At 35.2% G+C, this 27709-nt stretch overlaps 2 protein-coding genes across 2 annotated transcripts; both read right to left on the bottom strand.

Annotated features, from left to right (window-relative positions):
* Window positions 1-9012: 9012 nt before the first annotated feature.
* LOC121266428 (NAC domain-containing protein 1-like) lies at window positions 9013-11036 on the bottom strand. Its single transcript, XM_041170245.1, has 3 exons — window positions 10583-11036; window positions 9752-10032; window positions 9013-9642 (listed from the first exon to the last, which is right to left on the bottom strand). The coding sequence occupies exons 1-3, from the start codon at window positions 10974-10976 to the stop codon at window positions 9055-9057; spliced, it is 1263 nt and encodes a 420-aa protein (XP_041026179.1). The 5' UTR covers window positions 10977-11036; the 3' UTR covers window positions 9013-9054.
* A 9807-nt stretch (window positions 11037-20843) lies between these two features.
* On the bottom strand, window positions 20844-22752 carry LOC121265807 (NAC domain-containing protein 72-like). The gene is made up of 3 exons (XM_041169471.1): window positions 22225-22752; window positions 21394-21674; window positions 20844-21284 (listed from the first exon to the last, which is right to left on the bottom strand). Exons 1-3 carry the CDS (start codon window positions 22616-22618, stop codon window positions 20844-20846), a joined length of 1116 nt encoding a protein of 371 aa, XP_041025405.1. The 5' UTR covers window positions 22619-22752.
* Between the last annotated feature and the right edge of the window lie 4957 nt (window positions 22753-27709).

The following is a 27709-nucleotide window of genomic DNA, read 5'->3' as shown; positions in this document are numbered from 1 at the left end:
AGCATCATCATCACATCAAAACAAAGCATCTCACAGAGCAGAGACCATGTTTCACTCCCGTGGTAGGGTTGTGCTAACCCCGGTGGCCAAGCCAGACAGAGATAGAGGTGAAATCTTTCCCTTATTACTCTTAGATAGGACTGAACAAAAAAGCCGGCCGAATATTAATTATGCTTTACCGACCCGAAATTGCTCGAACCGTTTAGTTTGCGAATTGGAAACGGAAATACTCAAACTATTTAAAAAACACACAGTTATTAACAGATACCCGAATTACACACAAAAAAGGAGGTCGTTTTTTCCAAAGATATATAACACGACGTTCTCTCTCTTGCATAGGACTGTTCACCATCTGCCTCCCTCAATCCCTCTTTTCTCTCGCTCGAACCTGGAGCCTCTTGCAGACTTGGCTCTCTCTAGTCTCTTCCATCTCTCTCACAGACCCAACAAAAAAAAAAAAAAATGTATCGCAGCTCTCTCTCTCTGTGTTTCTCACTCTCTAACTCAGTCTCTCTTGCTCGCTCTCTATGGTGGTTGGATCGTGGAAGCTTTCTCTACAAGCCCCGAAAAAAACTAATCCAATGTAAGGAAAAACACTTGGTGATTTATCTGATTAGGTGGGTTAATTATGAGGTGTTAGGGTTAGGGTTTGTACTGGGTTTCCAGCAGAAGGGTTGCTGTCTTAGGGCCTAGGGTTTGTATTTTTACATCAATGTTTTGTTCGATATTTCTAATGAAGGGGTTGTGCTTGACGTGGTTTGCATCATTCTGATCCACTGTGCCTGACTCCCATCATCCTCAGTTGATTTTATGCATATCACTTTTTTGTATTTATTTATGGGTCTCAAATGCTCAGTTGATTACATCAATGATTTATTTTATTTTTTTCTAGCCTTCAATTTAGGAAATATATAAAAACCAATTTCAGATTAAATGTGTCTTTCAATAAACCATGCCAAAGGTTTTCACATGCCATATCAAAACAAAACAGAGTATCAAAACATAATCGATCATTCTCACATACTGAAAACAAAAACAAAACTCGGAGCATCTTTCTAAATCAATGCACAATTTTTCAGATTCACAATATCGCACTTTTTCAGATTTCAAAGACAACATGACAAAATTTGGCTTATCAGAAATCCTCCACAGCAGTACTAAACGAAAATCAATCGTCACCTATAAAATAATCACGTAACTTCCATAAATTTTCAATCTACGCATTTCAATTTTCAATATCTAAACCTGAAATACCTATTTTAATACCTCAAAACCTACAATTTCTCTCAGCTCTAAAATACTATCACTTTTTAAATTTATCATTTTTCCCACTTAACAACTCCTACCAAAACATTAATAATAACTAATATAATTTTGTACTAAAATGTTTATTGAAAACTTTCGTAGCCCCGTGGAAAAACATGCCCTACCGGAAACACTTGTTCAAGAAACATTTGGCTAAAAGGGTAAAACTCTAATTATCACTCAAAATATTTACTAAACCCACAGAAGTTTACGGGAACAACGAAGAAAAAGTCTATTCGCAGGCGTGAAGGGGAAGGGCCCCGTGCACGCCAGCCATGGTGGCAAAATGCGACGACTTCCCTTTATTAGATTTCTTCCTCCTCCCCTCAAGATCAGTGTTCCCCTTCCTCCTCCACTCGATGAAAACAATCCCTAAGCCCTTTCTCTCAGGAATTTAGCAAAAGTTGTAGGTTCACAAAAATGTGGAGTTAGCAAAAGTTGCGGCAGAAAGATTTGTTCTTATTGAGCCTGACAACAGCGGGGCATACTCAGCCCTGCCAATCTATATTCAGGTTGGGGATGGAAGGATGCTGCTAAAATTAGAAAATCAATGAGAGATAGAGGATTGAAGAAAGATCAAGGATTCAGTTAGCTTCAAATACAGAAAAGAGTCCATGTCTTTGGGGTGGAATATGGGCTTCACCTACAAAAGGATGCTATATATGATATGGTGCCAAATATCTGGAAAGACAAAAAAAGATGGGTTTCATTACGGACATCTAATCAGATATTGAATGATGTTTAATTTCTCTTGATTTCAATGTACGTATGTGGTTTAACCATATGTGTCGAATTATTGTGCTCAAGTTTCCTGGTTATTTCATTGTTCTATTTGACTTCTGAAATTATTTTCTTACATGTTTCTAATTCTCTTTCGGAAAGAAACCATGTGAGAAAAATGCAGCAAGGTTTCTAACATGATCATCAGTTTGGTATGAAATTCTGTAACTTATGATGGATGAAACTGTAAAGAAATGAAACAAAGAGATGATGGACGAAACTGTAAAAGAAATGAAAGCAAGAGAGAAGCCAATCCAAAACTCAGCTTTTTCGAAATCATGAGATAAAAAAAGAAAGAAATGAAAAGTCTGTTTTCCCTTTCTTCTTCCTCCATTTTGCGTTTTTTTATTTTGAAAATAAAATAAGTGCTGACGCGGTGTCAGAGGGGTGCGCATACAGGTACAATTTCTGCTTGTATGTAGCAGAACTGAACAACTAAACACCTATACCAGAAACAAGGCAGCGTCGTTGCGGTTGGAGAGTAACGGAGGACTTACCGACAGAAGTTTCGAGCGGCGGAAAGCGGCTGGGCACGGCGGTTGGGGTCGATACGCTGGCGAGCTGGGCATGGGAGAGAGAGAGAGTGAGAGAGACCTCACGTAGAAAGAGCGAGGGACCGAGAGAGAGCTCGGCGTGAGAGAGAACGGAAACTCACCGTGAGGCAGCGAGGCGTGCGACGGTCTGGGGCTGGGCGGCGACCAGGGCAGCGTCCGAAGGTGGAGGCTCGTCCTCCGGCGTCTTCTGATGGCTGTGGAGTCGAAGTGGAGGGGGCTAACGACGTGGCTCACGGTGGGGATGCTTCCCCTGTTTTGGCGTGCAAAAACAGAGCCCTACACGTCCAAAGCGTATCGGCGGCTGGGCCCGGAAGTGCAGGGCAGAGTAGCGGTGGCCGACTCGAGTTGGGCTTCTGCGATGAAGCGGCGTGCAACAGCTGGGCTTGTTGCTACCGGTGGAGATTTACAGTGGCGCGGGTCATGCACAAAGGTGGTTGGCCACGGGTGCTGTGGTGGTGGCGTTAGTTTTCACGTGATCGAAGATGGAGGCCGATATGGGTCTCGGTGATGGTGGTTGAAGGAGGTAGCAGCGGCTGCATGGGGGTTCTATGAAGGTGCTTGCTGCTGCGGTCACACGTTGGCTGTAAAACAAAAGGTGATTTGCTGGGTTATGCTCTCTGCCTTTAATGGCTGACGAGAGATTGTATATAAATAATAAACTGTTTACAAGATAGAGTCAGTTACAAGATTTGATATTCTCAATATGATAAATGTTATCTCCTGGAAACTTGGGCTTGAGACGGTGGTATCCGAATACTTTGGGATGGAGTTGGACTTGGAGTTGATGTCTTTTGAATCTGCTTTGAACTAATCCTGGAGTTCGACTTGTTGTTTGAATCTGTTTTGACCTTATCCTTATCAAGCTGGGCAGTGGGCTGGCGGATTTCGCCGTGCAGGAGAGAACTAGGGAGCGTGGAAATGGAGGTTGGCGTCGAAGCAGGGGAGGCTGGGTGATTCTTGTGGCTGGTTGCAACAACGACGGTAAATAGGCAGTTTCCAAAGGCATGAGATATATGTGTATATTTATATGGGTTATATGAAAACCCTAGAGAAAGAAAAGGGGCTTGAGGTGCATGGGTAGGTAGTGTCGCGCGAAGGGGGAGTCGGAGATAAAAAATGAGGGATTTTCGGGATGAAGAGAAAACTACCGAAGAAATCTCATGATCGTTTTAAACGGTACGCTTTGTACCAAATTGAGCTGGGTGCGGCATTGGGCCATACGATGAACGAGTAGAGTCCATTTTAAAAATTTAGTTACAATGACAAGTAGGGGTGTAAACTGGTCGGTCCAGACCAGACCGAACATCCTATAGTTATCGGTCCGGTCGATCTATTCGGTCCGGCCTATTTTTTTTTAAATCAATTAATAAAAAAAATTATTTAAAATACTAAATTAAATTAAGTGACTTATTAATGTGGATTATGTAACAAACTCAACAAAAAAATATTTTATATGGTCAATGATAATAAATTAAATGAAAATTACATTATTAATTTATATAATTACTATATCAATAACTAATTGATATTATATATTAGTTAATTCATATAATATTAAGAAGTGTTAATAACATATTTAAAATTTTATATTGTTAATAGTGATAGGTTAGATGAAAATATATATAAAATATTGTTAATTTATAGAATATTAACAAGTATTAATAACATATTTAAAATTTTATATTGTTAATTGTACAATTATTATATAAATAATATATATAATTTTTTTTTATTCGGTCGGTCCGGTCCGGTCCGAGAAATCTCCACCCTGGATCCGGACCGAAGACCGAAATTTATGTAGTGTTTGGACCGAAACCGACCATGCATTTGGTCGGTCTGGTCCGGTTCGGTCGGTTTCTCTGGTCCGGACCGACCACTTTACACCCCTAATGACAAGTCTATTAGAAAAATTTGATAATAGTTAAAAACCAATTTTGGGACCATAAAATAGTATTCGAAAAAATAAGACCCATATGAAAAAATTAATTTTTTAAAAAGAATTCTACATGTCCCGATAAAGGGTCCCGAAATTTTATTTATTTATTTTTTACTCAATTATTAGGGAAGTATTTTGTAATGATGTTGTATTTTTTTAAATGTTTAACAGTATAAAAGAAATGTATGAAACAAAATGTCATTCGGCCTTATCGGTGACTTCTCCCGTGCTACATCCACCATTCTTTTAATAAAGTATTCATTTTTTTAAAAGATTGCTCATCGTTTGCACACTCCATGATTGTATCTAGCATTATTCAATATAATACATTTTTAAAATTATTATTAAAAGAACTATAAACATTTTTTATCCTTTAAAAATTTATTTTGACAAGAATAAGCTTTTATTTTCTAAGATCGGGATGGCAATTAAAAATTTGAAAAGAACAATAATATTATATATCTGTTCCAATAAGAAAATAATATTTTTATAATTAAAGAATAATATTTTAATACTTCAGGATATCCTTTCATATTATTTCTCATAATAATGAATCATATTGAACACATCTTTAAAATTAATATTACTTTCATTTAAAAAACATTATACTTTTTAAAATTTCAAATTAATACTCTATTTTTATGTTTTATCATTCCAATTACAATTATATCCATTTAGTTTTCTCAAACAATTAACAATTATTTTATTTGAAATTATTTTCTATTATAAGAACATTATTATTATTATTATTATTATTATTATTATTATTATTATTATGATTTACATGTCTAATAGGTCTTATAACATGTGGAGCAATGCATGTCCTGTAATGACCTCAATATATAACTTAATTCTAAACATTTGATTTGTTATGGGTTCAATCATTCTAAATTTTCTGTTTCATTCATTATTTTCAAATATAATTATACTAGTTTGTAAAATTGGTTGCATAGATTTATGATTACGTTCGCTTTCATCATACTTGTTGTTTTAATTTAGATACTTCATTAAACCCAATCTTGATGCAAGGGGATATGGGTTTGATTCGACGTTAATAGCAGCTCTGACTCTGGACTACCTAGAGAGGGCATATCAGCACAAATCCAGTGGAAAAATGTGAAACTATCTCGCTTTGTCTCTTTCCACGCCACATGTGCCGGATCATCGGAATCGCCACCATAAAATCTTTCAGATATGATTTTTGTGGCAGAAAAGAGACAAAGCGTGTTGCTTTCATGCGTTGTCACAGATTTTAAAGTTTATTGGAGTTGGTACAAAATGTAATCCGTTCTTTTTTGCGTCTATCTTAGTACTTTCCTTATTGTATAGTAAAAATAAAAATAAAAATAAAAAAAGGAGTTTGCCTTTTGGACCTTTTTTTTGTAGAAGTTGAGTCATCTCTTTCTATGAACAGTGAGATTGAGTCCTTATTGTTGTCTCTTGGATGTTTGTCTATAGAGAGTATCAACAGTAGTGAAGACCAGACCAGTCACAAAAGAAAATATTGTACTGATTGAGCTCAAAATGCATTAATTGGTTTATGAAATAATGCTTGATAAGGATGAAATAAAATTGTCCAAGAAATGACTTTTAAGGATGAAATTTAAATTTCATCCCAAAATATTGACAAAAGACATTTACCGTTCCATTGATCAATAAAACATTCGAACGGGATATTTACTGATAAGAAATTTCTTCCTCAATAAATTTTTTGTTGTTATGGGAAATTGTAGGAAAACTCCCCAAAAAGAACCATTTACAACGATTTTTTGTCACCACGTCGTAGCCACTGTTGTCGTCCCCACCCTCAAATAACTTTTTGTCGTATTTTGCTCACCACAAAAAGTCCAAAAAAGTTCCGAAAAAGTTCCACAACAATGGCAAACAATGCTCCACCTAAACTATGTCCAGTCACATACACATGCCATTTGAGCAGTGGCTCAGAAAGATCATCTCTGTCACCAAAACAAAAATCACAATAGGACATGCTAATATAGCCAGAATGCATGACAACTGTGTGTCAGTTATTCAACATAGCCTGATCATTCAACTTAAATATCAATATCTTCTAATGCTACATATCAAGCCAAACCCTAAAGATATGAGCTAGGAGCTACATATATGTTCAAACCACTAAAACAAAGTTTGGAAAATCTGTACATACACATGGTTTGAAACATAATATTCTTCTAATTATTCTAAGAAATCATAGCTTTCTTTAGTTTAGTAGCTACTAGAAGCAATATGAAACACTAAAAATAAACTTCGAACATCAGCATGAAGCTGATTAACTATCAACTATCAAGTTCCTTGCGATTTAACCTCTACATGTTTCTCTCATGTGACATTAAGATATATATTAGTTTCGCTTGGAATTGATAAAGTTGAACAAAAGAACAACTTACATATGACCAACTGTAGATTTAACGAGAGAAATTATCCTTGTCCTGACTGAATCATATGCACTTAGAAAACCACTGTGAACCTGAAATAATTGGCTAACGGTTACTTACATTAAACTAGAAAACAATTTTTGTTAGCATTCTGTGTATCTCAAGAATCCTTTTATAACTGCTATTATATTCAACAACAGTTGAATTTTTTAAATGATCACTTTTTCAATGGATCCTAACTCTCACGTTTTTCAACACTTATACTCTAGAATGATTGTATTTGTCAATGCAAATCGAAGCATTTTCACTCTACATTTGATTAATTTCAGAAATAGCTAGGCCCTATATCTATTATCTTCTCATGTAGAACATATTCTTGAACTTGATCACCTTCTATATGACTCTTCCTCCAAAGATGAGTTAGAAATCATTTATGCTTTTGCTATGCGCACAAGAAAAGTGATTGAATACAAAAAGCAAATCAACATGCATGGACATGCCACAATTCTGGCTGACTCAGTAATTCTTATATTAGGCATAGTACTTTGAAAGACCAACAATACCATTAGGCATGCATACTTTTGAGTAGTATTACAATTTACATCATGTACGTACACATATATTTACGCGATAATATTATATATACTGAAATCTGTCCCTAATTTTTACTTTTTTCCTATTTGAATTTCAAGTAATTTTAAAATCTTCACCATTTCAATAATTGTCACATTAATTTGTACGTATATATATACATTGTGCGTAAAATTATAATTACTATAGATTGCATTTTCAAACCAACATTAATATATCCTCCTGTTTTTCGAAGAAGGCTTCGCATGCTTCATGAACATTTTCTTTGCATTTATTCCCGTATGTTCACAATCCTTCATGTTTTGTCCAAGCTGCAAGAAATGCTACATAATTATAAGATATCTAATAAATAACTATCAGATTAGTACGTATATATATGCATGATTGTGCATAAAATTATAAGTACTATAGATTGCATTTTCAAACCAACAATGTATCTTCCTGTTTTTCAAAGAAGACTTCGTATGGTTCATGAACTTTTTCTTTGCATTTATTCCTGCACCATTCTTTTTCCAAGCTGCTGCAAGAAATGCTGCATAATTATAAGATATCTAATAAATAATTTTTGGTAATATACAAATTTATAGCCATCAAGGACGAAACATCGGATTAGACTCCTTTTTATTGAATCCTAATTTGTTCTACATACTAGGCGTGTAACTGTAAAATATATTAGGCTAATATTTTACCATTTATATATATATTATACAGTATGTGAAATATATAATTTTTTTCTATTTTTTTCTTTTTTGTGTTTTTGACACAATAATTTTTTATATTCTAAGTTTCGTATAAACTTCAAAATAGTTTAATTAATTCATTTCTTAACATTCAAATTATATAAATATTATATAAATGAAACAAGCTAGCAATTACGAGCTGCTATGATCAACAAATAAATGTGTGTGTGTGTGTTCAAAATTTTCTAGTAAATATAGGGAAAGAACGAGGCAGATGAAATTAGATATATAAAGAAAAACTCAATATAATTTAGCAAGAATATTTAATTTGCGGTTGAAATTTTAAAAATCTGAATCTTATAAATTATGATCACATCCAAGGATTATAGGTTTTTCTTAAATGGTAAAATTTGATTTGTAAGATTTAAATTTTAAAATTTATTTCATAAATTAAATTATGTCATATAGGCACTTTAGTAGTAGTAGGTGTGCTACCTATACACCGGTTTTAGAAACACATACATATGAATATTGATGAAACATGAAAATAACAAAATCACTTAAAATTAACATATATATCAATTATTGTCAACCCTGAAAGCTCTATATAGTACTTGGATCGATATTGAAGATCATTCATCTTTGCCACATAGGGTTAATGATAATATTGATCGAAGTTTTATTAGGAATTAATAAAAACCATCTCCATAAATCCGGTAGAAAATGTCAAGCCAGTACATAAATTAAGCTGCCAAAACTAGCTAGATCATCATCTTATATAAACTAATACTTAAGTTCTCTCAACAAATTAAAGATTAGTCGTCAGACTCTTCACTGCCATCTCTATCAACAGGATTATTATTTGGAACACTACCGGGAAGATGTACATACGACTCTTGGTAAAAGCTATAACTACTAGGATCCAATTGAGATGGCAAACTCATCAACAGATCCTCTTGGAATTCACTCGGTTCATTTGGATAGTTAGACCCAAAGACTCTCTGATCTGTGGAATTATACACCCAGTTGGACCACCCAATTGGTGGAACCATCGTGGCAGGAAGATCATGAGGACTTGCATAATTGAAGTAGCCATTGAAAGTAGCCCCAGTATCGAGAGCATGAGCATTACTGCATTGAGCATCAAATTCTGGCTGCTGGAACCCGTTTTGGAAGGTACTGGCCGTGGTGGTCAGCATATTATCCCAGGCACCTATTATTGGTACTTCAACATCAGCAATAGCGGCAGCTTCGAGATTTCCAAAATTCATCTCATCATCCCTCCCATCATGATCATCTAGCAGTGAAGTTGAACCAACCATCACAGGAGCATTATCTTCAATTTGAATTTTGATTGATTTAACAGCTTTTTTATAAATCCTGCATAAGACCCAGTCATCCAACTGCATAGTACAAGATTTAGTGCTGATCATGGTCAGTTTTTGAGAATAGAATGAAGAGTCTTAAAATGAACATATATATTAATTAGTAAAAGGATGAAAACCTACATACCCTCATGCCATTTGAGCCTCTTTCGCTACAGGGTGAATCCTTGACTCTAAATTCGTGCATAATCCAGTCGGTCTTTTTACCCTTTGGAGCCTTTCCTATATAAAAAACCAATGCCTTCCGATACCCAACTATTGTTCCATTGGATTTGATTTTTCTGTCAGCTCCGGTGGCTTTCCAATATCCATCACCAGTAGCTCGATTTGGCCGTCTTCCATTTTGATACTTTCGATCTCTTGGGGTGAAAATGTACAACTGATCTTCTTGATAATCCTTGTATTTTGCTGTTAATGGAAGAAATTCAAGTGTTACTTTCATAGTAACTTCTTATCTTTAATATGAAATAGTCTTAATTTAAGCTCAAAGTATCGAATGTCATGACTGTATGCACCACATGAATATGCACTCACAAGAAAGATAATTAGTTCTACTTGTTTAATTGCACATGATTTAATTCAGTCAAACGAAATGAAACTCCATCCAACGTGATGAATTAAACAAAATTGAAGCTAAACATGAATATTTGTTTAATTTCATATATTTATTCCCTTCCAGTTTTGCTAAGTGCATTCGACATGGAAAGAAGAAGATGGTTGACATAAGGAATATTAGTTCCAAGAAAAAGAAGCACATCAAGAAAATTAAGGTATCTGCACAATATCTACCATGATTCTCACATTCAGATTATAAATAATTCGCAAACAAGAAACTTTATATCATGCAAAGTTATGTTCAAACCAATTTCATTGGAAAAGATCAAGTTCCAAACAGCTAAAACCATTAAAGAATACCAAGAAAGAAACAGGATGTTTGAACAAGATCAGTACTACCTACCTGCAAGAAAATCTGGATTATATGCATATAGGTTAACCTCCACGATCTTGTTAATTGGCAGGGGCTGGTTCCATACTTTCTTCTCCAAGTAAAAGATGATGAGCTCTTCATCTGTTGGAAGGAATCTGTACCCGGGAGGCTTGGAAAAAAATCCTTGATCCTTAATCTTGCTGTTGCTGTTGAAATTGTTTGACTCATCATCGAGATCAGCAGGAAACCCTAGATCATGAGCAGCTCCAATATTATTCGTTGTGATCAATGAATTGTCGTTGCTCTCTGGTGTATTACAGTCGAGGGCTACTTGGGGTTGCTCTCCAGAGTTATTGGTGAATGATTGGGTAGTAACAGCAGCCATGAGAATCGGTTTACGTTCCTTGCCATTCTCAGCCTCCATAGCACGACTCTTCTCTGAAAAACAAGTAATTTCAGCATACGTCAAATAACTTGAAACTCGTACGACATTCTCTCTCTATAAATAAATATATTTTAACTCTTAGCGCCAGTCCACTTCTACAGATTTTTTTGGAGTCTTGGTGTAACTCCCTGGACCCGGATGGGTCAGAGAGTTACCTCTTAACACTTAAATTCATATCTCACTGTACAAATATAAACTCAAATTCCTCAATTACTCATAGACCTCATTGCTTTAAACCATTTACTCCAAAATAAAGAATTAAGAATACGACGAAGTCTCAAAATACATGCCAACATCCCAAAGTACTAAGTCAACGGAGCAAAATGAAAATATTCAATAAAAATTCTCCAAGAACAAGTACCCTCTTTGTATTTAAAATACTATGCTCACAAGGGCTTACCCATGCTTCCTATTCTTGAACCTCCGTAGAAGCATCTAAAATATCTGAAAAATGTTGTGGAGATAAGGGGTGAGTTATCAACAACTCAGTAAGCAGAGGACATATGCTAGCCTCCAAACATGAGTATTTACAAAGTAGAGTATGTAGAACAAAATATTTTTCAGAGTTATCATGCAGAACAAAACATGTTTTCAAAAGTACCAGAGCGATGGTTTTAAGACAAGTAAAACCCAGAGTACTTTGGCATAACATAACCTGAGCATCATCATCACATCAAAACAAAGCATCTCACAGAGCAGAGACCATGTTTCACTCCCGTGGTAGGGTTGTGCTAACCCCGGTGGCCAAGCCAGACAGAGATAGAGGTGAAATCTTTCCCTTATTACTCTTAGATAGGACTGAACAAAAAAGCCGGCCGAATATTAATTATGCTTTACCGACCCGAAATTGCTCAAACCGTTTAGTTTGCGAATTGGAAACGGAAATACTCAAACTATTTAAAAAACACACAGTTATTAACAGATACCCGAATTACACACAAAAAAGGAGGTCGTTTTTTCCAAAGATATATAACACGACGTTCTCTCTCTTGCATAGGACTGTTCACCATCTGCCTCCCTCAATCCCTCTTTTCTCTCGCTCGAACCTGGAGCCTCTTGCAGACTTGGCTCTCTCTAGTCTCTTCCATCTCTCTCACAGACCCAACAAAAAAAAAAAAAAATGTATCGCAGCTCTCTCTCTCTGTGTTTCTCACTCTCTAACTCAGTCTCTCTTGCTCGCTCTCTATGGTGGTTGGATCGTGGAAGCTTTCTCTACAAGCCCCGAAAAAAACTAATCCAATGTAAGGAAAAACACTTGGTGATTTATCTGATTAGGTGGGTTAATTATGAGGTGTTAGGGTTAGGGTTTGTACTGGGTTTCCAGCAGAAGGGTTGCTGTCTTAGGGCCTAGGGTTTGTATTTTTACATCAATGTTTTGTTCGATATTTCTAATGAAGGGGTTGTGCTTGACGTGGTTTGCATCATTCTGATCCACTATGCCTGACTCCCATCATCCTCAGTTGATTTTATGCATATCACTTTTTTGTATTTATTTATGGGTCTCAAATGCTCAGTTGATTACATCAATGATTTATTTTATTTTTTTCTAGCCTTCAATTTAGGAAATATATAAAAACCAATTTCAGATTAAATGTGTCTTTCAATAAACCATGCCAAAGGTTTTCACATGCCATATCAAAACAAAACAGAGTATCAAAACATAATCGATCATTCTCACATACTGAAAACAAAAACAAAACTCGGAGCATCTTTCTAAATCAATGCACAATTTTTCAGATTCACAATATCGCACTTTTTCAGATTTCAAAGACAACATGACAAAATTTGGCTTATCAGAAATCCTCCACAGCAGTACTAAACGAAAATCAATCGTCACCTATAAAATAATCACGTAACTTCCATAAATTTTCAATCTACGCATTTCAATTTTCAATATCTAAACCTGAAATACCTATTTTAATACCTCAAAACCTACAATTTCTCTCGGCTCTAAAATACTATCACTTTTTAAATTTATCATTTTTCCCACTTAACAACTCCTACCAAAACATTAATAATAACTAATATAATTTTGTACTAAAATGTTTATTGAAAACTTTCGTAGCCCCGTGGAAAAACATGCCCTACCGGAAACACTTGTTCAAGAAACATTTGGCTAAAAGGGTAAAACTCTAATTATCACTCAAAATATTTACTAAACCCACAGAAGTTTACGGGAACAACGAAGAAAAAGTCTATTCGCAGGCGTGAAGGGGAAGGGCCCCGTGCACGCCAGCCATGGTGGCAAAATGCGACGACTTCCCTTTATTAGATTTCTTCCTCCTCCCCTCAAGATCAGTGTTCCCCTTCCTCCTCCACTCGATGAAAACAAACCCTAAGCCCTTTCTCTCAGGAATTTAGCAAAAGTTGTAGGTTCACAAAAATGTGGAGTTAGCAAAAGTTGCGGCAGAAAGATTTGTTCTTATTGAGCCTGACAACAGCGGGGCATACTCAGCCCTGCCAATCTATATTCAGGTTGGGGATGGAAGGATGCTGCTAAAATTAGAAAATCAATGAGAGATAGAGGATTGAAGAAAGATCAAGGATTCAGTTAGCTTCAAATACAGAAAAGAGTCCATGTCTTTGGGGTGGAATATGGGCTTCACCTACAAAAGGATGCTATATATGATATGGTGCCAAATATCTGGAAAGACAAAAAAAGATGGGTTTCATTACGGACATCTAATCAGATATTGAATGATGTTTAATTTCTCTTGATTTCAATGTACGTATGTGGTTTAACCATATGTGTCGAATTATTGTGCTCAAGTTTTCCTGGTTATTTCATTGTTCTATTTGACTTCTGAAATTATTTTCTTACATGTTTCTAATTCTCTTTCGGAAAGAAACCATGTGAGAAAAATGCAGCAAGGTTTCTAACATGATCATCAGTTTGGTATGAAATTCTGTAACTTATGATGGATGAAACTGTAAAGAAATGAAACAAAGAGATGATGGACGAAACTGTAAAAGAAATGAAAGCAAGAGAGAAGCCAATCCAAAACTCAGCTTTTTCGAAATCATGAGATAAAAAAAGAAAGAAATGAAAAGTCTGTTTTCCCTTTCTTCTTCCTCCATTTTGCGTTTTTTTATTTTGAAAATAAAATAAGTGCTGACGCGGTGTCAGAGGGGTGCGCATACAGGTACAATTTCTGCTTGTATGTAGCAGAACTGAACAACTAAACACCTATACCAGAAACAAGGCAGCGTCGTTGCGGTTGGAGAGTAACGGAGGACTTACCGACAGAAGTTTCGAGCGGCGGAAAGCGGCTGGGCACGGCGGTTGGGGTCGATACGCTGGCGAGCTGGGCATGGGAGAGAGAGAGAGTGAGAGAGACCTCACGTAGAAAGAGCGAGGGACCGAGAGAGAGCTCGGCGTGAGAGAGAACGGAAACTCACCGTGAGGCAGCGAGGCGTGCGACGGTCTGGGGCTGGGCGTCGACCAGGGCAGCGTCCGAAGGTGGAGGCTCGTCCTCCGGCGTCTTCTGATGGCTGTGGAGTCGAAGTGGAGGGGGCTAACGACGTGGCTCACGGTGGGGATGCTTCCCCTGTTTTGGCGTGCAAAAACAGAGCCCTACACGTCCAAAGCGTATCGGCGGCTGGGCCCGGAAGTGCAGGGCAGAGTAGCGGTGGCCGACTCGAGTTGGGCTTCTGCGATGAAGCGGCGTGCAACAGCTGGGCTTGTTGCTACCGGTGGAGATTTACAGTGGCGCGGGTCATGCACAAAGGTGGTTGGCCACGGGTGCTGTGGTGGTGGCGTTAGTTTTCACGTGATCGAAGATGGAGGCCGATATGGGTCTCGGTGATGGTGGTTGAAGGAGGTAGCAGCGGCTGCATGGGGGTTCTATGAAGGTGCTTGCTGCTGCGGTCACACGTTGGCTGTAAAACAAAAGGTGATTTGCTGGGTTATGCTCTCTGCCTTTAATGGCTGACGAGAGATTGTATATAAATAATAAACTGTTTACAAGATAGAGTCAGTTACAAGATTTGATATTCTCAATATGATAAATGTTATCTCCTGGAAACTTGGGCTTGAGACGGTGGTATCCGAATACTTTGGGATGGAGTTGGACTTGGAGTTGATGTCTTTTGAATCTGCTTTGAACTAATCCTGGAGTTCGACTTGTTGTTTGAATCTGTTTTGACCTTATCCTTATCAAGCTGGGCAGTGGGCTGGCGGATTTCGCCGTGCAGGAGAGAACTAGGGAGCGTGGAAATGGAGGTTGGCGTCGAAGCAGGGGAGGCTGGGTGATTCTTGTGGCTGGTTGCAACAACGACGGTAAATAGGCAGTTTCCAAAGGCATGAGATATATGTGGATATTTATATGGGTTATATGAAAACCCTAGAGAAAGAAAAGGGGCTTGAGGTGCATGGGTAGGTAGTGTCGCGAGAAGGGGGAGTCGGAGATAAAAAATGAGGGATTTTCGGGATGAAGAGAAAACTACCGAAGAAATCTCATGATCGTTTTAAACGGTACGCTTTGTACCAAATTGAGCTGGGTGCGGCATTGGGCCATACGATGAACGAGTAGAGTCCATTTTAAAAATTTAGTTACAATGACAAGTAGGGGTGTAAACTGGTCGGTCCAGACCAGACCGAACATCCTATAGTTATCGGTCCGGTCGATCTATTCGGTCCGGCCTATTTTTTTTTAAATCAATTAATAAAAAAAATTATTTAAAATACTAAATTAAATTAAGTGACTTATTAATGTGGATTATGTAACAAACTCAACAAAAAAATATTTTATATGGTCAATGATAATAAATTAAATAAAATTACATTATTAATTTATATAATTACTATATAAATAACTAATTGATATTATATATTAGTTAATTCATATAATATTAAGAAGTGTTAATAACATATTTAAAATTTTATATTGTTAATAGTGATAGGTTAGATGAAAATATATATAAAATATTGTTAATTTATAGAATATTAACAAGTATTAATAACATATTTAAAATTTTATATTGTTAATTGTACAATTATTATATAAATAATATATATAATTTTTTTTTATTCGGTCGGTCCGGTCCGGTCCGAGAAATCTCCACCCTGGATCCGGACCGAAGACCGAAATTTATGTAGTGTTTGGACCGAAACCGACCATGCATTTGGTCGGTCTGGTCCGGTTCGGTCGGTTTCTCCGGTCCGGACCGACCACTTTACACCCCTAATGACAAGTCTATTAGAAAAATTTGATAATAGTTAAAAACCAATTTTGGGACCATAAAATAGTATTCGAAAAAATAAGACCCATATGAAAAAATTAATTTTTTAAAAAGAATTCTACGTGTCCCGATAAAGGATCCCGAAATTTTATTTATTTATTTTTTACTCAATTATTAGGGAAGTATTTTGTAATGATGTTGTATTTTTTTAAATGTTTAACAGAATAAAAGAAATGTATGAAACAAAATGTCATTCGGCCTTATCGGTGACTTCTCCCGTGCTACATCCACCATTCTTTTAATAAAGTATTCATTTTTTTAAAAGATTGCTCATCGTTTGCACACTCCATGATTGTATCTAACATTATTCAATATAATACATTTTTAAAATTATTATTAAAAGAACTATAAACATTTTTTATCCTTTAAAAATTTATTTTGACAAGAATAAGCTTTTATTTTCTAAGATCGGGATGGCAATTAAAAATTTGAAAAGTAACAATAATATATATATCTGTTCCAATAAGAAAATAATATTTTTATAATTAAAGAATAATATTTTAATACTTCAGGATATCCTTTCATATTATTTCTCATAATAATGAATCATATTGAACACATCTTTAAAATTAATATTACTTTCATTTAAAAAACATTATACTTTTTAAAATTTCAAATTAATACTCTATTTTTATGTTTTATCATTCCAATTACAATTATATCCATTTAGTTTTCTGAAACAATTAACAATTATTTTATTTGAAATTATTTTCTATTATAAGAACATTATTATTATTATTATTATTATTATTATTATTATGATTTACATGTCTAATAGGTCTTATAACAGTGGAGCAATGCATGTCCTGTAATGACTTCAATATACAACTTAATTCTAAACATTTGATTTGTTATGGGTTCAATCATTCTAAATTTTCTGTTTCATTCATTATTTTCAAATATAATTATACTAGTTTGTAAAATTGGTTGCATAGATTTATAATTACGTTCGCTTTCATCATACTTGTTGTTTTAATTTAGATACTTCATTAAACCCAATCTTGATGCAAGGGGATATGGGTTTGATTCGACGTTAATAGCAGCTCTGACTCTGGACTACCTAGAGAGGGCATATCAGCACAAATCCAGTGGAAAAAGGTGAAACTATCTCGCTTTGTCTCTTTCCACGCCACATGTGCCGGATCACCGGAATCGCCACCATAAAATCTTTCAGATATGATTTTTGTGGCAGAAAAGAGACAAAGCGTGTTGCTTTCATGCGTTGTCACAGATTTTAAAGTTTATTGGAGTTGGTACAAAATGTAATCCGTTCTTTTTTGCGTCTATCTTAGTACTTTCCTTATTGTATAGTAAAAATAAAAATAAAAAAAGGAGTTTGCCTTTTGGACCTTTTTTTTGTAGAAGTTGAGTCATCTCTTTCTATGAACAGTGAGATTGAGTCCTTATTGTTGTCTCTTGGATGTTTGTCTATAGAGAGTATCAGCAGTAGTGAAGACCAGACCAGTCACAAAAGAAAATATTGTACTGATTGAGCTCAAAATGCATTAATTGGTTTATGAAATAATGCTTGATAAGGATGAAATAAAATTGTCCAACAAATGACTTTTAAGGATGAAATTTAAATTTCATCCCAAAATATTGACAAAAGACATTTACCGTTCCATTGATCAATAAAACATTCGAACGGGATATTTACTGATAAGAAATTTCTTCCTCAATAAATTTTTTGTTGTTATGGGAAATTGTAGGAAAACTTCCGAAAAAGAACCATTTACAACGATTTTTTGTCACCACGTCGTAGCCACTGTTGTCGTCCCCTCCCTTAAATAACTTTTTGTCGTATTTTGCTCACCACAAAAAGTCCAAAAAAGTTCCGAAAAAGTTCCACAACAATGGCAAACAATGCTCCACCTAAACTATGTCCAGTCACATACACATGCCATTTGAGCAGTGGCTCAGAAAGATCATCTCTGTCACCAAAACAAAAATCACAATAGGACATGTTAATATAGCCAGAATGCATGACAACAGTGTGTCAGTTATTCAACATAGCCTGATCATTCAACTTAAATATCAATATCTTCTAATGCTACATATCAAGCCAAACCCTAAAGATATGAGCTAGGAGCTACATATATGTTCAAACCACTAAAACAAAGTTTGGAAAATCTGTACATACACATGGTTTGAAACATAATATTCTTCTAATTATTCTAAGAAATCATAGCTTTCTTTAGTTTAGTAGCTACTAGAAGCAATATGAAACACTAAAAATAAACTTCGAACATCAGCATGAAGCTGATTAACTATCAACTATCAAGTTCCTTGCGATTTAACCCTCTACATGTTTCTCTCATGTGACATTAAGATATATATTAGTTTCGCTTGGAATTGATAAAGTTGAACAAAAGAACAACTTACATATGACCAACTGTAGATTTAACGAGAGAAATTATCCTTGTCCTGACTGAATCATATGCACTTAGAAAACCACTGTGAACCTGAAATAATTGGGGAACGGTTACTTACATTAAACTAGAAAACAATTTTTGTTAGCATTCTGTGTATCTCAAGAATCCTTTTATAACTGCTATTATATTCAACAACAGTTGAATTTTTTAAATGATCACTTTTTCAATGGATCCTAACTCTCACGTTTTTCAACACTTATACTCTAGAATGATTGTATTTGTCAATGCAAATCGAAGCATTTTCACTCTACATTTGATTAATTTCAGAAATAGCTAGGCCCTATATCTATTATCTTCTCATGTAGAACATATTCTTGAACTTGATCACCTTCTATATGACTCTTCCTTCAAAGATGAGTTAGAAATCATTTATGCTTTTGCTATGCGCACAAGAAAAGTGATTGAATACAAAAAGCAAATCAACATGCATAGACATGCCACAATTCTGGCTGACTCAGTAATTCTTATATTAGGCATAGTACTTTGAAAGACCAACAATACCATTAGGCATGCATACTTTTGAGTAGTATTACAATTTACATCATGTACGTACACATATATTTACGCGATAATATTATATATACTGAAATCTGTCCCTAATTTTTACTTTTTTCCTATTTGAATTTCAAGTAATTTTAAAATCTTCACCATTTCAATAATTGTCACATTAATTTGTACGTATATATATACATTGTGCGTAAAATTATAATTACTATAGATTGCATTTTCAAACCAACATTAATATATCCTCCTGTTTTTCGAAGAAGGCTTCGCCTGCTTCATGAACATTTTCTTTGCATTTATTCCCGTATGTTCACAATCCTTCATGTTTTGTCCAAGCTGCAAGAAATGCTACATAATTATAAGATATCTAATAAATAACTATCAGATTAGTACGTATATATATACATGATTGTGCATAAAATTATAAGTACTATAGATTGCTTTTTCAAACCAACAATGTATCTTCCTGTTTTTCAAAGAAGACTTCGTATGGTTCATGAACTTTTTCTTTGCATTTATTCCTGCACCATTCTTTTTCCAAGCTGCTGCAAGAAATGCTGCATAATTATAAGATATCTAATAAATAATTTTTGGTAATATACAAATTTATAGCCATCAAGGACGAAACATCGGATTAGACTCCTTTTTATTGAATCCTAATTTGTTCTACATACTAGGCGTGTAACTGTAAAATATATTAGGCTTATATTTTACCATTTATATATATATTATACAGTTTGTGAAATATATAATTTTTTTCTATTTTTTTCTTTTTTGTGTTTTTGACACAATAATTTTTTATATTCTAAGTTTCGTATAAACTTCAAAATAGTTTAATTAATTCATTTCTTAACATTCAAATTATATAAATATTATATAAATGAAACAAGCTAGCAATTACGAGCTGCTATGATCAACAAATAAATGTGTGTGTGTGTGTGTTCAAAATTTTCTAGTAAATATAGGGAAAGAACGAGGAAGATGAAATTAGATATATAAAGAAAAACTCAATATAATTTAGCAAGAATATTTAATTTGCGGTTGAAATTTTAAAAATCTGAATCTTATAAATTATGATCACATCCAAGGATTATAGGTTTTTCTTAAATGGTAAAATTTGATTTGTAAGATTTAAATTTTAAAATTTATTTCATAAATTAAATTATGCCATATAGGCACTTTAGTAGTAGTAGGTGTGCTACCTATACACCGGTTTTAGAAACACATACATATGAATATTGAAGAAACATGAAAATAACAAAATCACTTAAAATTAACATATATATCAATTATTGTCAACCCTGAAAGCTCTATATAGTACTTGGATCGATATTGAAGATCATTCATCTTTGCCACATAGGGTTAATGATAATATTGATCGAAGTTTTATTAGGAATTAATAAAAACCATCACCATAAATCCGGTAGAAAATGTCAAGCCAGTACATAAATTAAGCTGCCAAAACTAGCTAGATCATCATCTTATATAAACTAATACTTAAGTTCTCTCAACAAATTAAAGATTAGTCGTCAGACTCTTCCCTGCCATCTCTATCAACAGGATTATTATTTGGAACACTACCGGGAAGATGTACATACGACTCTTGGTAAAAGCTATAACTACTAGGATCCAATTGAGATGGCAAACTCATCAACAGATCCTCTTGGAATTAACTCGGTTCATTTGGATAGTTAGACCCAAAGACTCTCTGATCTGTGGAATTATACACCCAATTGGACCACCCAATTGGTGGAACCATCGTGGCAGGAAGATCATGAGGACTTGCATAATTGAAGTAGCCATTGAAAGTAGCCCCAGTATCGAGAGCATGAGCATTACTGCATTGAGCATCAAATTCTGGCTGCTGGAACCCGTTTTGGAAGGTACTGGCCGTGGTGGTCGGCATATTATCCCAGGCACCTATTATTGGTACTTCAACATCAGCAATAGCGGCAGCTTCGAGATTTCCAAAATTCATCTCATCATCCCTCCCATCATGATCATCTAGCAGTGAAGTTGAACCAACCATCACAGGAGCATTATCTTCAATTTGAATTTTGATTGATTTAACAACTTTTTTATAAATCCTGCATAAGACCCAGTCATCCAACTGCATAGTACAAAATTTAGTGCTGATCATGGTCAGTTTTTGAGAATAGAATGAAGTGTCTTAAAACGAACATATATATTAATTAGTAAAAGGATGAAAACCTACATACCCTCATGCCATTTGAGCCTCTTTCGCTACAGGGTGAATCCTTGACTCTAAATTCGTGCATAATCCAGTCGGTCTTTTTACCCTTTGGAGCCTTTCCTATATAAAAAACCAATGCCTTCCTATACCCAACTATTGTTCCATTGGATTTGATTTTTCTGTCAGCTCCGGTGGCTTTCCAATATCCATCACCAGCAGCTCGATTTGGCCGTCTTCCATTTTGATACTTTCGATCTCTTGGGGTGAAAATGTACAACTGATCTTCTTGATAATCCTTGTATTTTGCTGTGAATGGAAGAAATTCAAGTGTTACTTTCATAGTAACTTCTTATCTTTAATATGAAATAGTCTTAATTTAAGCTCAAAGTATCGAATGTCATGACTGTATGCACCACATGAATATGCACTCACAAGAAAGATAATTAGTTCTACTTGTTTAATTGCACATGATTTAATTCAGTCAAACGAAATGAAACTCCATCCAACGTGATGAATTAAACAAAATTGAAGCTAAACAAGAATATTTGTTTAATTTCATATATTTATTCCCCTCCAGTTTTGCTAAGTGCATTCGACATGGAAGGAAGAAGATGGTTGACATAAGGAATATTAGTTCCAAGAAAAAGAAGCACATCATGAAAATTAAGGTATCTGCACAATATCTACCATGATTCTCACATTCAGATTATAAATAATTCGCAAACAAGAAACTTTATATCATGAAAAGTTATGTTCAAACCAATTTCATTGGAAAAGATCAAGTTCCAAACAGCTAAAACCATTAAAGAATACCAAGAAAGAAACAGGATGTTTGAACAAGATCAGTACTACCTACCTGCAAGAAAATCTGGATTATATGCATATAGGTTAACCTCCACGATCTTGTTAATTGGCAGGGGCTGGTTCCATACTTTCTTCTCCAAGTAAAAGATGATGAGCTCTTCATCTGTTGGAAGGAATCTGTACCCGGGAGGCTTGGAAAAAAATCCTTGATCCTTAATCTTGCTGTTGCTGTTGAAATTGTTTGACTCATCATCGAGATCAGCAGGAAACCCTAGATCATGAGCAGCTCCAATATTATTCGTTGTGATCAATGAATTGTCGTTGCTCTCTGGTGTATTACAGTCGAGGGCTACTTGGGGTTGCTCTCCAGAGTTATTGGTGAATGATTGGGTAGTAACAGCAGCCATGAGAATCGGTTTACGTTCCTTGCCATTCTCAGCCTCCATAGCACGACTCTTCTCTGAAAAACAAGTAATTTCAGCAGACGTCAAATAACTTGAAACTCGTACGACATTCTCTCTCTATAAATAAATATATTTTAACTCTTAGCGCCAGTCCACTTCTACGGATTTTTTTGGAGTCTTGGTGTAACTCCCCGGACCCGAATGGGTCAGAGAGTTACCTCTTAACACTTAAATTCATATCTCACAGTACAAATATAAACTCAAATTCCTCAATTACTCATAGACCTCATTACTTTAAACCATTTACTCCAAAATAAAGAATTAAGAATACGACGAAGTCTCAAAATACATGCCAACTTCCCAAAGTACTAAGTCAACGGAGCAAAATGAAAATATTCAATAAAAATTCTCCAAGAACAAGTACCCTCTTTGTATTTAAAATACTATGCTCACAAAGCCTTACCTATGCTTCCTATTCTTGAACCTCCGTTGATCTGAAAAATGTTGTGGAGATAAGGGGTGAGTTATCAACAACTCAGTAAGCAGAGGACATATGCTAGCGTCCAAACATGAGTATTTACAAAGTACAGTATGCAGAACAAAATATTTTTCAGAGTTATCATGTAGAACAAAACATGTTTTCAAAAGTACCAGAGCGATGGTTTTAAGACAAGTAAAACCCAGAGTACTTTGGCATAACATAACCTGAGCATCATCATCACATCAAAACAGAGCATCTCACAGAGCAGAGACCATGTTTCACTCCCGTGGTAGGGTTGTGCTAACCCCGGTGGCCAAGCCAGACAGAGATAGAGGTGAAATCTTTCCCTTATTACTCTTAGATAGGACTGAACAAAAAAGCCGGCCGAATATTAATTATGCTTTACCAACACGAAATAGCTCGAACCGTTTAGTTTGCGAATTGGAAACGGAAATACTCAAACTATTTAAAAAACACACAGTTATTAACAGATACCCGAATTACACACAAAAAAGGAGGTCGTTCTTTCCAAAGATATATAACACGACGTTCTCTCTCTTGCATAGGACTGTTCACCATCTGCCTCCCTCAGTCCCTCTTTTCTCTCGCTCGAACCTGGAGCCTCTTGCAGACTTGGGTCTCTCTAGTCTCTTCCATCTCTCTCACAGACCCAACAAAAAAAAAAAAAATGTATCGCAGCTCTCTCTCTCTGTGTTTCTCACTCTCTAACTAAGTCTCTCTTGCTCGCTCTCTATGGTGGTTGGATCGTGGAAGCTTTCTCTACAAGCCCCGAAAAAAACTAATCCAATGTAAGGAAAAACACTTGGTGATTTATCTGATTAGGTGGGTTAATTATGAGGTGTTAGGGTTAGGGTTTGTACTGGGTTTCCAGCAGAAGGGTTGCTGTCTTAGGGCCTAGGGTTTGTATTTTTACATCAATGTTTTGTTCGATATTTCTAATGAAGGGGTTGTGCTTGACGTGGTTTGTATCATTCTGATCCACGGTGCCTGACTCCCATCATCCTCAGTTGATTTTATTCATATCACTTTTTTGTATTTATTTATGGGTCTCAAATGCTCAGTTGATTACATCAATGATTTATTTTATTTTTTTCTAGCCTTCAATTTAGGAAATATATAAAAACCAATTTCAGATTAAATGTGTCTTTCAATTTAAAGAGACTTCTGATCTGATCTATAAGAAGATCATTTTGGTGAGTTGATTTTCTGGACTAGAGTTTTTGATCTGGGTGTTGTAGTGGAGTGTATAAAATATGATGTGTTGTTGAGGAGGTGCAGTGGGAATGAGAAGAAGGGGAAAGTGGGTGTTAAATAAATATTTATTTTTCAGAAAATAGGTTGTGCTGTTGTATGCATATATATATATATATATATATATATATATATATATATATATATGCCCTGTGTATATATGATTTTTTGTGTATGCATGCCAAATATTTGGATATATGCGGGGAAAATAATGATGACTCCTGAGAGACTAGAAGTTCTGCCTCTTTTTTTTCTTTTTTTTCTTGAAGCTGCTAACTACAATATAAGTTTGTCTATGTGATGCAAATTGGATGGAATTGGGAGTTACATAATGTTGTGGATAATAACTTAGGCTGATGTGCAATGAGGGTTGGGAGTTACTATATTTTGAAGTTTTGCACTATATATTTAAAATTAGTTTGCCCTGTTTGTAATGTCCCTGGGTATATTGGAGAGTGGATCCTAGGGAGAGGGTTAAAGAAATTTAAAGTCTTACCCCTTTGTTTAGTCTAGTAACACTAAGGGTTTTCTTTACTTTGATGATGGCTACTGATGTGCTTAATAATGACAAGAAATTGCATGCTCTTAACCACAAAATATCGACACTTAACAAGCTGAAGCTCGAGATATTAAGCAACCATTGTTGCAGACTGTTGTGATTCTTTATTCTTCATTCTTTTCTTTTGTATAGAAGAAAATGGTGACTAATGAATGGTGTATTGTAGTCGCTTATAACTGAAATGTTGAATAATTTGCAATTCAAATGTACAGAAGAATTATGAAGTGTTGAGCCTTTTCTAGTCCATCATTAAACTCCACGATGGAATGTTTGTACGTTATTTAACGGACTTGTAATAAGCAGGGATGAATGAGGCTGAGGGTAGTGCATGCACTTGAGGATGAAATCATGAAATTGAAACTTTCTATGGCTTGCCATACAATTTATATTATTGATATAATGTTCGGAGACTCTGGCCATGTGACATACAATTTATATTATTGATGTGGGATGTTCAACAAGATATGGAAGCTCTTATTGATTTGATCCATTAAATGGAAACATTTTATTTGATGTGGAAATATCATGTGATTTGATCGAAATGTGAAGAGTAAACATGGGTTCAATTTGAATGGCTCATTTGGGAATTGGAAAAATTTTGTGGGGGCCTGCCAAATAGAATGTAATCATCTATACCCATTTCAAATTGATAATATCTATATCTCATCTTCTCATAAATGATGAATAAAACAGGAATATATTACTTCTAAAAGCAATTTAGCCTATAACTATTCCCAAAAGTCGTGTCGATGATCAGAAAATTAGGGTTTAACAACGAGAAGAAATACAAAGCCATCAAGTTTGACAATACAATGAATCATAAGACACTCTTCATAATGTAAATTCCAATTACATTGAAATTCAACAACAAACAGATTCTACAAATTAGTGCACGATCACAACATCTTAAACAAAATCACAAAAGAGCATTGGAATAGACCATTTCAATTTTTTTTTTTTTTTTTGAATAGAGTGGTAATCAAATTTTTCCAGTATACATATAGATTTAAAATTAACTAAAAAAAAAAAGAGGTCGGGTCAGGTCGGCATTCCAAAAGTATTGTCGAGTCGAGTAATGGCCAAACGGAACAAGACTATGTTCAGTTCAGGTCGGGTCGGAGAACAGTTCCACTCTTAGGGCCCCGAGTGTGCACACAGGAAAGACCACAATAAAACCACTTTGTTTCCAAAGTGGGTGCACTCAGAGACAAATAAGTTGGTACCAACTTAAACAGAGCAGAGCAGAGCAGAGACAGAGTCAGATACAAAATCAATAAACCATGCCAAAGGTTTTCACATGCCATATCAAAACAAAACAGAGTATCAAAACATAATCGATCATTCTCACATACTGAAAACAAAAACAAAACTCGGAGCATCTTTCTAAATCAATGCACAATTTTTCAGATTCACAATATCGCACTTTTTCAGATTTCAGAGACAACATGACAAAATTTGGCTTATCAGAAATCCTCCACAGCAGTACTAAACGAAAATCAATCGTCACCTATAAAATAATCACGTAACTTCCATAAATTTCCAATCTACGTATTTCAATTTTCAATATCTAAACCTGAAATACCTATTTTAATACATCAAAACCTACAATTTCTCTCAGTTCTAAAATACCATCACTTTTTAAATTTATCATTTTTCCCACTTAACAACTCCAACCAAAACATTAATAATAACTAATATAATTTTGTACTAAAATATTTATTGAAAACTTTCGTAGCCCCGTGGAAAAACATGCCCTACCGGAAACACTTGTTCAAGAAACATTTGGCTAAAAGGGTAAAACTCTAATTATCACTCAAAATATTTACTAAACCCACAGAAGTTTACGGGAACAACTAAGAAAAAGTCTATTCGCAGGCGTGAAGGGGAAGGGCCCCGTGCACGCCAGCCATGGTGGCAAAATGCGACGACTTCCCTTTATTAGATTTCTTCCTCCTCCCCTCAAGATCAGTGTTCCCCTTCCTCCTCCACTCGATGAAAACAAACCCTAAGCCCTTTCTCTCAGGAATTTAGCAAAAGTTGTAGGTTCACAAAAATGTGGAGTTAGCAAAAGTTGCGGCAGAAAGATTTGTTCTTATTGAGCCTGACAACAGCGGGGCATACTCAGCCCTGCCAATCTATATTCAGGTTGGGGATGGAAGGATGCTGCTAAAATTAGAAAATCAATGAGAGATAGAGGAATGAAGAAAGATCAAGGATTCAGTTAGCTTCAAATACAGAAAAGAGTCCATGTCTTTGGGGTGGAATATGGGCTTCACCTACAAAAGGATGCTATATATGATATGGTGCCAAATATCTGGAAAGACAAAAAAAGATGGGTTTCATTACGGACATCTAATCAGATATTGAATGATGTTTAATTTCTCTTGATTTCAATGTACGTATGTGGTTTAACCATATGTGTCGAATTATTGTGCTCAAGTTCTCCTGGTTATTTCATTGTTCTATTTGACTTCTGAAATTATTTTCTTACATGTTTCTAATTCTCTTTCGGAAAGAAACCATGTGAGAAAAATGCAGCAAGGTTTCTAACATGATCATCAGTTTGGTATGAAATTCTGTAACTTATGATGGATGAAACTGTAAAGAAATGAAACAAAGAGATGATGGACGAAACTGTAAAAGAAATGAAAGCAAGAGAGAAGCCAATCCAAAACTCAGCTTTTTCGAAATCATGAGATAAAAAAAGAAAGAAATGAAAAGTCTGTTTTCCCTTTCTTCTTCCTCCATTTTGCGTTTTTTTATTTTGAAAATAAAATATGTTGAGGGAAAAATGAGTTAATTGGCATATTCTTGTGAAAAC

Source organism: Juglans microcarpa x Juglans regia, chromosome 5D (genome assembly GCF_004785595.1).
Source record: "Juglans microcarpa x Juglans regia isolate MS1-56 chromosome 5D, Jm3101_v1.0, whole genome shotgun sequence".
NCBI classification, from domain to species: domain Eukaryota; kingdom Viridiplantae; phylum Streptophyta; class Magnoliopsida; order Fagales; family Juglandaceae; genus Juglans; species Juglans microcarpa x Juglans regia.
This window is presented reverse-complemented; position numbering and strand designations above follow the sequence as displayed.

What these genes read in the sequence shown, in the direction of transcription:
- LOC121266428 (XM_041170245.1), bottom strand. Translation starts at nt 10,976, where the DNA reads ATGGAGGCTGAGAATGGCAAGGAACGTAAACCGATTCTCATGGCTGCT. An exon ending in TAATCCAGATTTTCTTGCAG is followed by an intron (nt 10,033 to 10,582) that starts GTAGGTAGTACT and finishes TTCCATTAACAG; the next exon opens with CAAAATACAAGGATTATCAA. An exon ending in GAGGCTCAAATGGCATGAGG is followed by an intron (nt 9,643 to 9,751) that starts GTATGTAGGTTT and finishes TGTACTATGCAG; the next exon opens with TTGGATGACTGGGTCTTATG.
- LOC121265807 (XM_041169471.1), bottom strand. Translation starts at nt 22,618, where the DNA reads ATGGAGGCTGAGAATGGCAAGGAACGTAAACCGATTCTCATGGCTGCT. An exon ending in TAATCCAGATTTTCTTGCAG is followed by an intron (nt 21,675 to 22,224) that starts GTAGGTAGTACT and finishes TTCCATTCACAG; the next exon opens with CAAAATACAAGGATTATCAA. An exon ending in GAGGCTCAAATGGCATGAGG is followed by an intron (nt 21,285 to 21,393) that starts GTATGTAGGTTT and finishes TGTACTATGCAG; the next exon opens with TTGGATGACTGGGTCTTATG.